The 13,290-nt window shown below is 37.3% G+C and overlaps 2 protein-coding genes across 9 annotated transcripts in view; both read left to right on the forward strand.

Moving 5' to 3' along the window:
* zc3h18 (zinc finger CCCH-type containing 18) overlaps positions 1-9,741 on the forward strand; it is a 43,838-nt gene extending 34,097 nt beyond the window's left edge. For 3 of the 8 annotated variants that reach the window (XM_084408932.1, XM_084408933.1, XM_084408934.1), the window contains exons 14-19: positions 6,977-7,087; positions 7,177-7,373; positions 7,607-7,797; positions 7,882-7,981; positions 8,157-8,253; positions 8,661-9,716. In XM_084408932.1, the coding sequence (XP_084265058.1) occupies positions 6,977-7,087; positions 7,177-7,373; positions 7,607-7,797; positions 7,882-7,981; positions 8,157-8,253; positions 8,661-8,886 (922 nt within the window). In that variant the 3' untranslated portion in view covers positions 8,887-9,716. Of the gene's footprint in view, positions 1-6,976; positions 7,088-7,176; positions 7,374-7,606; positions 7,798-7,881; positions 7,982-8,156; positions 8,254-8,660 lie in introns of all 8 variants that reach the window. The other 5 variants (XM_084408936.1, XM_084408935.1, XM_084408939.1 and 2 more) reach the window with 3 other exon arrangements.
* A 1,778-nt stretch (positions 9,742-11,519) lies between these two features.
* Positions 11,520-12,839, forward strand: il17c (interleukin 17c). The gene is made up of 3 exons (XM_084408941.1): positions 11,520-11,567; positions 11,713-11,936; positions 12,481-12,839. Exons 1-3 carry the CDS (start codon positions 11,562-11,564, stop codon positions 12,710-12,712), a joined length of 462 nt encoding a protein of 153 aa, XP_084265067.1. The 5' UTR covers positions 11,520-11,561; the 3' UTR covers positions 12,713-12,839.
* The last annotated feature ends 451 nt before the right edge of the window (positions 12,840-13,290 follow it).

Genomic DNA, 13,290 nt, shown 5'->3' on the forward strand with positions numbered 1-13,290 from the left:
TCTTTCCAAGAATTCAGGTAAATACAGTCAGTTTTGGAACAAAAATAGTTGAGAGAAAACACATGTTGTGTAACAGTATATTGCAGTGTTTCCCCTACCATTATATAAGGGGGGCGCCCCGCCCTCCTAACGGCTCCCCCCGCCCCCCTTGGAGGTCAAGTAAATTTGATTTGATTTTCTTTATAGCGACAGATTACAATTTGTTATTTTATAAAAAAAAAAACTAAATGGCCCTTAAGTAATATGTTATTTATCTTATTTCCACGATGGCATGTCTTTTCTGTCTGTGTTTACAATTATCCCAATGTGTGCGCACACTCACACACAAACAAACACTTGCGTCACATACAGTTGAGCACTAGCGGACAGAGAGCGCGCGGCTGGAAATGTGTCGCTGAACTGAAGATGGCAACACTCGCTCTACTGCGAGACGAGTAGCAGCCGGAGTAGCTCTCCTGCTCCAACGCCCGTTTCACATATATTTCGTTTGCGGTGAGTATTTTTTTTCCGTACCCGTGTTAACAGAGCTTTCACACTGCACGAGGATGCAGTCCGTCGATGATCGATCTGTTCCAGTTGCGGTGCGTATACAGCAGTGCCAGTGCAGCGATCGTTTCTGCACCGAGTCTATTTCTGCTGTGCTGCAAACGCTGAATTAAAGTGACAGCGCATGTTTCGTGGTCAAAATGAACACCGATTGACCTGAAAATGTAGTAATTTCACCATAAGTGCGATTAATTAAATAAAATGTAGTAATCTCACCATAAATTTATTTAATTAATTACTACTTTTTTCACTTTAAGACTGAGTTAAAGCAAGGAAAACTACAATTTACCTCAACAAGGCGACATAATGAACAACACTCGTCTTATTCGTGGAGGTGGAAAAACAAGTTCTTTGTGACATGCAAGATTTATTGTATTAAAATTTAAATACAAAAGATTTTAATATAAGTACATGGTTAAATATTTTACCACTTGCTTGAGCAACTTAATATATAATTATATAGAAGTAATGTATTGAATAATACATTGTTTAAATTGTGTTTACGTGAGCGCGCGTTCACAGCAGTGGTGCGTCTGACAGGATTATTCTCTCCAATAAATGCATCATAGAAATAAAAACTTCTCATAAAAAAAGCCCATTTAAAAATTATATATATATTGGTTAGTATTTATAAATCTTTTTTTAGTTGTTAGTTAAAAAATAAAACTATTTAAGCTCTGGTCCATTAATATTAACAAATACTTCTATAAATTTAACAAAGGTTGTTTGCAAAAGTCAAATTTAAAAAGATTTAAATATGTTTATTTATTTTTTTAAAGAGATATCTTATGTTAACATTTTTTAACTTTTACAAACCATTACCCTCCCAGACAACCAATTTATGTGACAGATAGATAGATAGAGATAGATAGATAGAGATAGATAGATAGCGTCTGTGTCAATTTTCCCCAAACCAACCCCCCCCCCCCAAACCTGTAAACCTAGGGGAAACACTGTATTGGATCTGTGCATAAGCTCTTAAAGTGACAGCAGCCTAATATTCCTAGTGCTGTCTGTCAGGTTAATCAAAGAACAAAAGACAAAGAAAATCAATCTCTGATCTTGACTGAATAACTTTTGTAAGTTTAATTTTAAGCATTAATCTGTTCAAATTAAAACTATCCAGTGTTATTTTACATTTGATTACTTTAATTTCTGTAGTATTTCTTAGTGAATGCTACTGTTAGACCTACCTGAAAAAACTTTCATTTGTCTCTTTACTCTAATGTATTTATTTGTGCTATTGTTTGCAATTTGTTTATTTGTCTTTACTTTATTACCAACTGTTTAACTGTCTTTTTTTTTCTTTCTTTTTTGTGTAAATGGAGTTTTCACAAATGATCAAAAAAATTATGAGATCACACATTACCTGTATGGCGGTATATATGGCAGTTTTCTCTGTGATATCGAGTATCAATATTTTTCAAAGTATTGTATCGAAGTGGGAAATTCCAGTATTTTAACACTATTCCAAACCTTTACACGTTTCTTTCTTTTGTTTAACACAAAAAGTGACACACATGAGGTGATGAGGACTGGGATTGTCAAGCTCCAAAATGCCAAAAAAAGCACCATAACATTAAAAGTGGTCTTTTTGACTGGTAGCGTTTGATAATTTATGTATTTATTATTATTATTAATTTAGTCATTTTGGAACTTGTAGCAAGACCCCTATCACGTTCATTAATAATTTATTTGTTCGCTTTTATTTATTTATTTTAATTTACATGAGGGTTAGTAATAAATAGTGGTAGAACTCTTTCTTTAACCTGTTAAGCTTCACCAGTGCGTCGGCGCACTGAAGCGTTTTTTTATTTATTTAATTCAAAGTTACTATCAGATTTAATGTTATACCTTGACAAACTATACATCATTAAAAAGATATAAGACTCAAGTTTCAGTATTTGACCACTATTGTATTCTGAGAAACTTATAGTGACAGTTATGTCTTAATTTGTGTCAGGAGTTATGAAATGGAAAAATGCGTCGATACTTTTAATATGAATTATGACCGTCAGCCGCTTTCATTCATAAAAAAACTCCCGTGCTGTCGTCATGACAGCGATACACAAAACAACGTGCCTCAGGGCTTTAGCTCAAAAATGTGCAGATTTGGAGAAATATTGATAGATTCTCATAGATTTACATCATATTTCTATAGACAGGAATAATATTTACTGAATTTATACCCAAATGCGTCGATGTAATCATTATGAGCGCTTTCATACTCTGGTCTATTGTGTTTTCAATCCATACCAGCAGTGTTGCCAGATTGGGACAGTGATTTCCAGCCCAAAAGCTCACCAAAACCCGCCCACTACAAGAAAAAACCGCCCAAAATTTTACTGCCAAAATAATATGATATAATTTCATTACCATGTCATTCAAGGTTGATAAGCTCAATTTGTATCTCCTTAAAACAAAATAACAATGATAAAATAAAATTAAAAATAAAATAAAATTCCAGGAAAACAGGGCAATTATTAAGGAGAATTAGCCAATATGACTAAAATGTCCAGATGGACACTGTCAAAACGGCAATCAAGAAATGAACCGATGACTTTAACGTTAACCCTCGGAAGTACACATTGCAGAACATAACGCAGAATTTAGCAGTCAAACTCATTCATCGTTGATTCAAACCTTTTTCAGCAGCTGTCAGGGTCGAGTATTGTGCAGTCTGGACGGTGTAAAAGTTGCCGATGTCTGGTAAGGTTAGGCTAGTGTGCACATGACCATGGACATATTTCACGTCCCATTTCAAGTCATTCAACTGTGCTCTCCTCAGAGTTATATTCACCATCGATATCTCCCACCAGGTGTATGTTTTTAGAGCTGCTCACTATTTCACTCTTTACTGTGTAGATACAACTTACTGTTTAGTAGGCTATATTACTTTGGCAGTAGCGATCACTTGAATATAGCTTCAACTTATCGCGCTCAATCGCATCTGCCTGCGGATCGCTGATTGGCTAAAAGTGCGTGCTCGTCGGTGATGTCAACACTAACGCCAGCTGACTCTGCGTGTGTAGGCTACAGTAATGGCATGATGACTGATGACTACATGCACACTTTAGTTTAGTTTTTTAACCAATTAGACTTTAAAATGTCGATGTTTCAAAACCGCCGAACTGACCCCAAACCAGCCCAAATTTTGTCCACCCGCCCAAACCCTTTTTTACCCGCACAATCAAATTCAAAACCGCCCAATTGGGCGGGAACCCGCCCAATCTGGCAACACTGCATACCAGCAGCCTGAGGGCGCTATATGCACAGTAACAGTCCATATATGGAACATGAAGAAGAGCCATGATCATGTGACATTCCAGGACGTCACTGATACACACACAGATAACACAGATCGCTGTAACATGCAGATATAGTCGTTTTGAAGACAATAAACATGATTGCAATGATATTTGATTTGCCTGTGTTCAAGCCATGCCAGGTATTTTCATAGATTATATTTATAATGTAATGCTAATCAATATATACTTTATCATTGTGCAGAATACTATAAAATAATATATTTTTTGTCAGATTTTTTTTATCTGAAGCCAAATTAGATCACAGAAGATTATTTAAAACACTCGACTTGCGTTATAGGAAGTTTGGAGCACAAACATGGTTTTAATCTCATAAATGGTTGTGTATTGATGGTGTGCTAAGCTAACATGCTAGCTAGCCCAGGTGCACCTGCCACCTAAGTTAGCAGTTATTCTTTTATGTTTTTTTCCTAAATAGCAATGCTTACTGAAATGTTTATTTATTCAAGAAGGGCATTTGAATTGAGAACTTTGATAAAAGAAATTAGGGATTGAAACCCTATGAATAGCATGTGAATAGCCAGTCGTTAGTAACTATAATGCAGACAAAAGAAATGCATATTTAGAGCCATAACCAGGCTGGAGAGGTGTGAATGTGTGCTTGGGGAGACTGAGACTGAATGGGGCTCGTTTGCACCACAAAGAAAATAGAGACAATAGACTGAATGGATGCTTAGATGATGACAAACATCAGTTGCATATTTTGATAAGACTCTAAAAAAGTCACATGACATGATCTTGAAAAACATTTAACTAAATACAGAGTTTTAGACTTATCATCTCCAGATTTTACATATAACATGGTCAGACATATGGCTTTAGCTGTAGTGCATTTCTAGATTGCCTCAGTGCCAAGTTCAAATTTATTTTCATGAGGATGTTTCATAAAAATTACAATGATTTGACAATCAATGACAATTATGACAATAATTAATTCTACATTTACAATAAACTGCCAGGTGTCAGCTTTCAAATGAGATCATACTTGTGCTTTTAGTACAAAGGGTTCATGAGCTGTATCTGTTTCAGTTTGGGTATGCCATTTCTGGGGATTTTTCAAAAGTGGGGTTGCAGCTTAACAGGTTCAAGGATTGCATCATCATAATAGCTGGAGTTTTTGTCTCTAGCCTGATAGTGTGCTTGTGTTTTTGTTGTGTTTTTTTTTTTACATTTTGTGTTTCGAGTGTATTTGCATATGAACCTAGTACCCAGTGTGCCTAGAACACGGCGTATCTGTGTTTTTGAGTGTGTGAAAGAGAGAGTGTGTCTAGAAAGGGCACTTTGCAGCATAGGGAAGCAGCATGTGATCAGTTCTGTGATCTGTTGCAGTGAGAGTGAAGTTTCACTGTGGATGTGGAATACCCTGTGTGGGTGTTCAGGAAAATCTCCTGTCCCGTTGTTTTTAATGCCTCAGCACAAAGAAGCTTTTGTTGACTTGTCATCGTTATCATAACTTCATTATGTCATGGCATTTGGCCAGATGCAGTTGGCGTGTAGGACACATTTGATACATCTGGATATGTGGCTGGTGCTTGCCCATGCAAAACCTGTAATTTCTTGCTCTGCAGTTGGGTATTGTGCGTGGTTGTAAGGTGTTTAATTGGTCATGTGTACAAGATTTTTCCCTTATTCTCCACCACTCTAAAATGGTGAAAACATTATCGCTCAGAAATCACACCTCGTCCTCAAAAAACTACACCGCAGCTCACATGTTTGGATTGTTCAAGATGTCATTTTGAAATGCTGGGGTTATGTGGAAAATTTGTTTTTGGGTGTATAAGGTTGTATAATGTATCAGCTCTATAACGCAACACGGAAAAGGGTAAATCCTTGAACAAGGGTCATGAAACCTATAACACATTTTTGTTAACAGATAAACAGATGTTATCAGATGAACCTAAAAAACATTTCTGCACGGGCCGCCGCAAAAAGTTTAGCAATGCGGATATCGCAGTTCATATCCGGACCAGAGCAAGATTTGTTTTTATGGACAAATTTCATTCACTCTAGTTCTCCAAACAGGAACAAGCACCGTGAATGCGCACATATTTCATCGTCTTCAGATGATATATGGGCAAATAAAGACACTGATACAGCAGCACGTCTAATCATGAACGCGATGACATTATGAATTATTCTGATATACAATGATATAGTATTCATTTAAATATTATTTTGAATGGTATTGTGTATATAACTAGTAAAATAATTTGTTTATTTTTTGGAAGTATGTAGTATCTGTTACCATTTTATTTCGAACATACTCTCTGTAGATTCATTTTAATTATGAGAACTGGCTTCCATTTCAAAAATGTATGTTGTACTGTCCATAGTTATTGTCAAAGAGGAACATTCTCGGTTGACACGCGGAAGAATGACAATTGTGACACGGATGCTTTTGTTTGTTCTTTCCTTTGCTTTGGATTTTTCACTTGCAGATTTGTAATGATTACAGAAATGTTCTGTTGTCTGAATGAACCTTAAACTGTAAACTGTCACCACCCTTTTGTGAGAATAGATCGGAACTTGAATGGTTGTAATTCATGCTTTGTAATACTGACCCATCCTAAATTCGGTCTCTTTTTAAACTAGACAATTTAGCAGATTATTGCAGAAGTGAAAGTCAGAAAATGAAAGTGTAAAAAGTTTGTTTACTTTAAAGTAGAACTAAACACTTATTTTATACAAAATATAAATAATTTGGAATTTAACCAAGTTGCTTTCCACTTTTGAAGTTAATATCACAAAAATTGAGCCCGCTAAAAGGTTTTAAAATACTGTTTCCATGGGGAAGCAATTTACAGTTTAAATTTGTTTTCACAGGATGAATTGTATATGATTTTATGATGATTACTAAAATATGTGATAAGGGAATAAAAAAAGTGACAAGTGTCCCTCTACCGGGACACTGACCAGAAACCGGCAACTCATAGTTGATTCAGGAACTTTCCTGACAGCTTCAGAACAGTTAATTCAGTGAAATATTCCAAACAAAGTCTGTAACTGTAAGAACCGGTTTGTTAATTAACTATACTAATTCTGTCTCCAGTGCTTGACCGACATTTCATTGTCTCTCTCTCGCTTTCTGTCTGTTTCTCCTGCAGGCGAACAGTGAGTGGCAGTGTAAGTGGCAGCAGTTTGTCTGGCTCCAGCTCAAAATCCCATTCCTCCTCCGCCTCACTCTCCCGGTCCCGTTCCGGATCGCACAAGTCTAGGTAGGGGATGCACACAGACAGTAGAGTCTTCATCGAAGAGTTCAAATGTAAATATCGTGGTATAACAGAATGTCTGTGTGGTTTCGCAGGTCTCTGTCGGTCAGTAGCGTGTCATCTGTATCGTCTGCCTCCTCCAGCAGTAGCTCGGTCAGGAGCGCTGACTCAGATGACATGTACGCTGACCTGGCCAGCCCCGTGTCTTCCGCCAGCTCCCGATCACCCACTCCGGGCCATGCCCGCAAAGAAAGGGGCCCTCCACGGGACAGGGGGCCCAACAAAGACAGAGGTACTGTGGCTCAGTGACTGTCACATTTGATGAGTATTTGTTGCATTTTTTGAAGTATGACTATAACAGGCCATACATATAATTTTTGTTATTGTAAACTAAAACTTTTTTTTTTTCGTTAGTTGAAATAAAACTTCAATAAAATATAAATATTAGATTAAAAACAAAAAAAAACACTTATAAATAATTATTAGATAAAAAGAAAAGTAACTGTTGTGTGGTGTCCTTTCAAGGAAAACCGCCAAAGAAAGAAGAGCCTTTCAGAGATGAGCGGAAACGAGTGGACCCCTCCGGTCTCCCCCCCAAAACCAGCTCCGGAATGCCTAGATCTGGGAACAGAGGTCACCCCATGCACCCGCCGCCTATGGGGCCTCCAGGAGGATACGGCTCGCACAAGGACATCAAACTCACCCTGTTAAACAAGGTAAATGGGGAAGGCGCTTTCACGTTCGAGCAGCTGTGTTGAGTGCATGATGGATCAATGACGACTTTATTCCTCTTTGGCCAGCAGCAAACCGACAGAGGCAATAGGAAAAGGTACTTCCCTGCCGATAAAGAGCGACCCCCTTCGCCTCTCAGCAAGAGGATAGCGCTGTCACCTGACAGAGGTAAACAACACGACACCTTTACTGCCCATTAGAAAACCCCTCCAGAAATATGATATCCGAGCAGATACCGCAGTGCTTAAGCTCTTTGTTCAAAGGATGTCCAGAAATAAGAGATGCGCAACATTGCAATCTGCTCTCTCGGTTCCTCAAGCATCACTCTCTGATTTCTCCATAGGTCGAGACAGGAGAATGCCTGGGCGACCCCCGTTGTCTCCCAGAATGGATCGGCCCAAAGGCCAGGGTCCTCGGCCCATGCCTCCACAAGGAGAAAGGTACCCACTGCCACTTTCTTTTGTCACACTCTTCTGAATATCCCTTCAAATATATGGTGATTTCCATCAATTGATGAGTTCTTGTCTGAAAATGTTTTTGCTTGTATGCAAATTTATTCATTTGAGTTGTTTGCATAAGAACTATTAATTGTCCTCGATATGGTATGTTTGTATAGATAACGTGCAGATGTCTCATATTCTTTAAGCAGTGACTGTGAGTTATTGTTGTTATTATTAGTCCAGCTTTTATAAAAAAAAAAAAATCCCCATGTTTGGTCCGCTTTAGTTCCCTTTTTATGTGCATGATGGATCAAGGTGTTTTATAACAAAAGCTTTATCATTGTGTGACTAAGACTAAAGATTTAAAAATATCCCATGTTCGTAACTCTTAATTCTTCTCTCTCCAGGAAGCGTCCTCTATCTCCTCCACCCAAGTCTTCTGGGAAAGGCCCTGCTGCCGTGTCTGCAGGTAAACCTCCTGCACCCGGGGCCGGATCCGGTTCCGGCTCCGCTTCTAGTTCTGGCTCAGGCAAGCCGAGCAGCACCCTTTCTCGCCGCGAGGAGCTGCTGAAACAGCTAAAGGCTGTCGAGGACGCCATAGCCCGCAAAAGGGCGAAAATCCCTGGGAAATAATAAACCTGGCATCATCCAACTTTTGGGACATCCATTTTTGCCCGGTGTTTGCCAGAAATGGGGAAATGGTTGCCGTTCTGAACTCTTAAGGATGTCTCGCATAAATGTCCTAGGGAAAAGAGACCGCAGTTACATTTCTGCTTGTTTTGCCCTCAGAGAGAGGTTGTCTAGATTTTATATCGATGTGATAAAGTTGAGAAGTGGCGCTGTTCACTAGTTTGTTTTCACAGGAGGATGGAATCTTTACTGTAGTCTCAAAGATAAAAAAAAAGAAAAACCCTGTACATTCAGTGCTAATTTTTGCTCTTCATCCTGCCACAATCCCTTCTCTCTCATATTCTAGTTGCTTTTTCCTCACTCCTGTTATTTTATGGGGCGAGTTACTGTGGACAGGCGTATACTTAAGGTGTTTGGACCATCCTGGATGCATCCGCGTCGGTCCTTCTCAATCACAACTGCTTTTTCAGAACCTTTACAGTCTGAAAAGTCCACCTTAACTGATGACTCTGTGTATCCGCCACCATGTGTTTAGCCATTACTGTTCTTCATCATGTTCAACTACAAAGCCAGATGATACAATACTTGTTGCTTAAAGTGTATGATCCTAGAGAACCAATGACAGTGATGTGAAGTATTGCTTTTTTAAGATTCTGCATTGTTCCCTCTCCCCCTCCCCCTCCCCTAGCTTTTCAAGTGAAAACCTCCATTTTATTTGTCCCTCATTTTTAGTTGAAAGTGTGAGAGGCTGCAATGGGGACACCTGGAGATAAGGAATAATTCCGTCTAGCTTTTTGTGACAGAAAAAAGGCTTCTAAATAAACTATTTTGATAAAGAGAATAAATCTGTTGAAATTGATCCTCTCTGATGGAAAGATGACATGTGATGGAGGACTTTCCCCATATGTGCACACACGTATGTGTCTGCAGAGCATGTGCACATCTGCATCATCCGTTTGTGTGCTTTGATTACTTGGCTCTGTTTGTTGTTCCGCTGTTCTCCTGCAGCTTAGTATCAATACGTAACGCAAATTAGTGAGATCATTCATTGACAGGGTTGGAACATTATTCATCTTCCTTTGTTTGTACATTTTTACGTCACGAGTTGTAAGAGTTAAATAATCTGCAACACACTTCTGTGATGCGCCCACATTCTTTCATGAGTCACTTTAAGTGATTACGCCATTATGTGGTGCACAAGTGTCATTTAGTGCAGCTGAATACAATATAAAATGCTATTGGCTTCAAATTATTGGGAGCTTAAAAAATGGCCAAATCCACTTTCAGACCTCAAACCTATTTTAAATGCTTACATCCTCGAAAAATTGCAAGCCGAATGGATTCAGCATGTAGAGAAACTACAAAGTCAATCCTGTGGTTGGTGGACGCCATTAATCTACACTTGCTGTCAAATAAGCCACTCCAGACTAACCAGTACGGTTTTGTTAATGGGTGATGCCTCTTTATGCCCCTCTTTCTCAAGTCCTTTATTATTTAACACAATCTTTGTTTTTTTTACTTTCCCTTTTATTTTATAAAAACAAAATAATTGGGTATTTGTATAAATCAGAAGCAGTAAAAAGTTAACTATAAAAAAATAAATATTAGAATATTTAATACTACAGTTTTTTCAAACTAATAGAAAAGTGCTGGTTATTATAGTGTCTAAATGTTGATGTAATTGTCACATTGTGCGATTGGATCATCAGTTTCACATTCTCCATAGAATGTATAGAATTTATGCATGAAGCTTAGGGGACTCCTGGGGAGATGTTTTTCTGAGCGGCTGATCATGATGTTGGGAAATTCACTCGGTCTTGTCCCGTGATGGCAACCCCACAGAAAACTGCTACTAAAGCTCATTTTAGTTAATGAATGACCTGTTAATAAGGACTCTTTTGTCATGTCCAAAACATCCAGGGGGGGCTCCCACGATTTATCTCCACATTCACTGTTCCAGGGATTTGAAAAGGTCACAAAATGCTCAGAAAAAAAGGGAAATTTTATTTATCTGAATATTACTGATATCTCTCCTTATTAATGATATAGCCTTATCATGAAATGCAGGGTAAGTTTGGAAAATGTTTGATATGACTAACAGATGTCTTAGGCTTGTCTTGCATCACTTCTTTTTTAACAATATTAATGGAGCTGATCATTTTTTATTATTATTTTTTTTATTATTATAAAAGTTTAAGTTTTACATCTCGCCTTTCCTATCAAATTAGATATATGTACAACTATAAATTACTGAAGTACCGCGTTTTAATGAATGACATCGTTTTCTCGTCACTTAAGGATCAGGATAATCGTGTTACTAGTGATGAGAGCAGAAACACTCCCAATTTCTCTTCATATTATTCATATTTATAAGTTCAAATCGCGATACTCTCATTTGAGTTAATATAAATGAATAGAGAGAAAAAAAAGTGAAGGTCTGAAGGATTTTTTCAAGATGCTTTTGTAAATAGCGCTTCATATGAAAGAGGAAGCACGGAAGTAAATATTTATTACTATTTCCTCATAGACTCGGATTTTCCCTGGTGATGGACAGCAGGTGAGTATAGTATAAATACGTGTAAACTGCATGAAGGCAATAACAGTTCTGAGGCCAACCTGAGCATTGATCTGAAGCATCACTCTTGAGTTTTGATAATATAAAAAAGTCTAATCAAATTATGTTGGTAAGTAGAAAATTGCTTTAAGTAGATCCATATTTTACAAAGTAATACATTTCATCTTAACCTATGAAATATATCATTTTTCTTCATAAAGAAATTGATGTTACACGTTACACCCTGCTTATTTTACTTATTCTTTGCTTTGCAGTTCCCGCTGTTTTTTGGAATATTTTTCTTGTTGTCGGAGAACACCGTGGAAGGAAAAAATATGGGATGTTTCATCAAGGCACACAACAAGCTACTCGACGCTTTTCTCTCATCCGCCGGACACCGGCATCCGAAGGCCACCGGTCACGCGGCGGACTCCTGCGAGAAAGCCGCTCAGTCTTTATCACACATCAGTGAACGTTCACTCTCCCCCTGGCGGACAAGGTAAATATAGCTCTCGCCACCACCTATTTTACCTGAGAAATCAGAACACTGTTCAGCAGTGAAGCATTGCTAATGACGTAATCGAACCAGCATCCATATAATCTCAACCATATATATGTATGTATCATACAATGCCTCATGTGCTGCTAATTTATTTAATTTTGGCTTAATTTATACCTATAACAAAAATGAATGTGGAAAAATTAATAATTTTTAAGTACACATGACTTGGATGTTTAAGTCATTTCAACTTAAATTACATTAAACTGAAAAATTTGATGAATCTTGTATAACTTGCTAAAAAAAATTGGTTAACTTATTTTGATGAGTTAAAGCCATGTTAAAATATATGTTGTCATAACTTATCGATCATATCATTTTTTTATAGTGGGCGGAGTTGTTATTAAGCCTGTTTTGTAGTGTTCGAATAACAATACAACATTATACAATAAAACAGTTGTGTATATATGTAATATCTATTGAATTTCACCAAATTTAGTTACTTGCTACAAGACTCATGCCTTTCTATCTGTTGTATTTTCAGCACTGTGCACAAGCCAGATATGTACCCCAAATCATACGAGGAGGCAAAGTGTTTGTGTGAAGGATGCATCATTAACGGGGTTGAGAACATGACCTACAACTCTGTGCCCGTGCAGAAATCTCAGTTATTCCTGAAGAGGGTCCCATGCCCGTCTGACCCGACCAAATACTCTTTAGAGTATGAACATGTGCTAGTGACTGTGGCCTGTACCTGTGTGGTCCCTCGCCAGTAAGAGAAGACAATATAAACCAAACCCGTAGAGACGAGTCTCATGTACCATGTCGTGTTTGTTTTAAAATGCAATTTTTGATAAGGTACTTCTTTTTTTTTTGAATATGCTTATATGAATAAGCTGAAAAGGTTGCATGTGTCACATGTTTTTAATACTTATTAACTAACATAGTCTTTCTTGAAAGGAAGATATATTTGTATTATTGTAAAACACTACTTTATTTAGGACATTATTTATTTATATAATAATAACTTATTTATTGTTTATTTAACTTTTGTGTAACTTATGCAAATATGTGAACTTTTTGATCTTGTGCCTATTGCTGTCCTTTTATAACTCTGTCAATGACAGGAATAGTTATATCAAGTTTGTTTCAGTGATGATGATAAAATGTGTTGCAATTTGTCCAAAATTCAATTTGTCCAAATGGTATTATGTTGAATAAAATCTATTCTGATATTAATTCATTCATTGTTTCATCATATTTCACCCTGAATATATATATATATAAAAACTGTTTTGTAAATAAATGTTAATATAGTAGATGAAGTAAACGTATTTATAAATTATTGTAACCT

The sequence above is a fragment of the Rutilus rutilus genome (genome assembly GCF_951802725.1).
Source record: "Rutilus rutilus genome assembly, chromosome: 5".
Classification (NCBI taxonomy): Eukaryota; Metazoa; Chordata; class Actinopteri; order Cypriniformes; family Leuciscidae; genus Rutilus; species Rutilus rutilus.

Coding starts and splice junctions, on each gene's coding strand:
- il17c (XM_084408941.1), top strand. Junction 11,937..12,480: donor CTCTCCCCCTGGCGGACAAG/GTAAATATAGCT, acceptor TTGTATTTTCAG/CACTGTGCACAAGCCAGATA.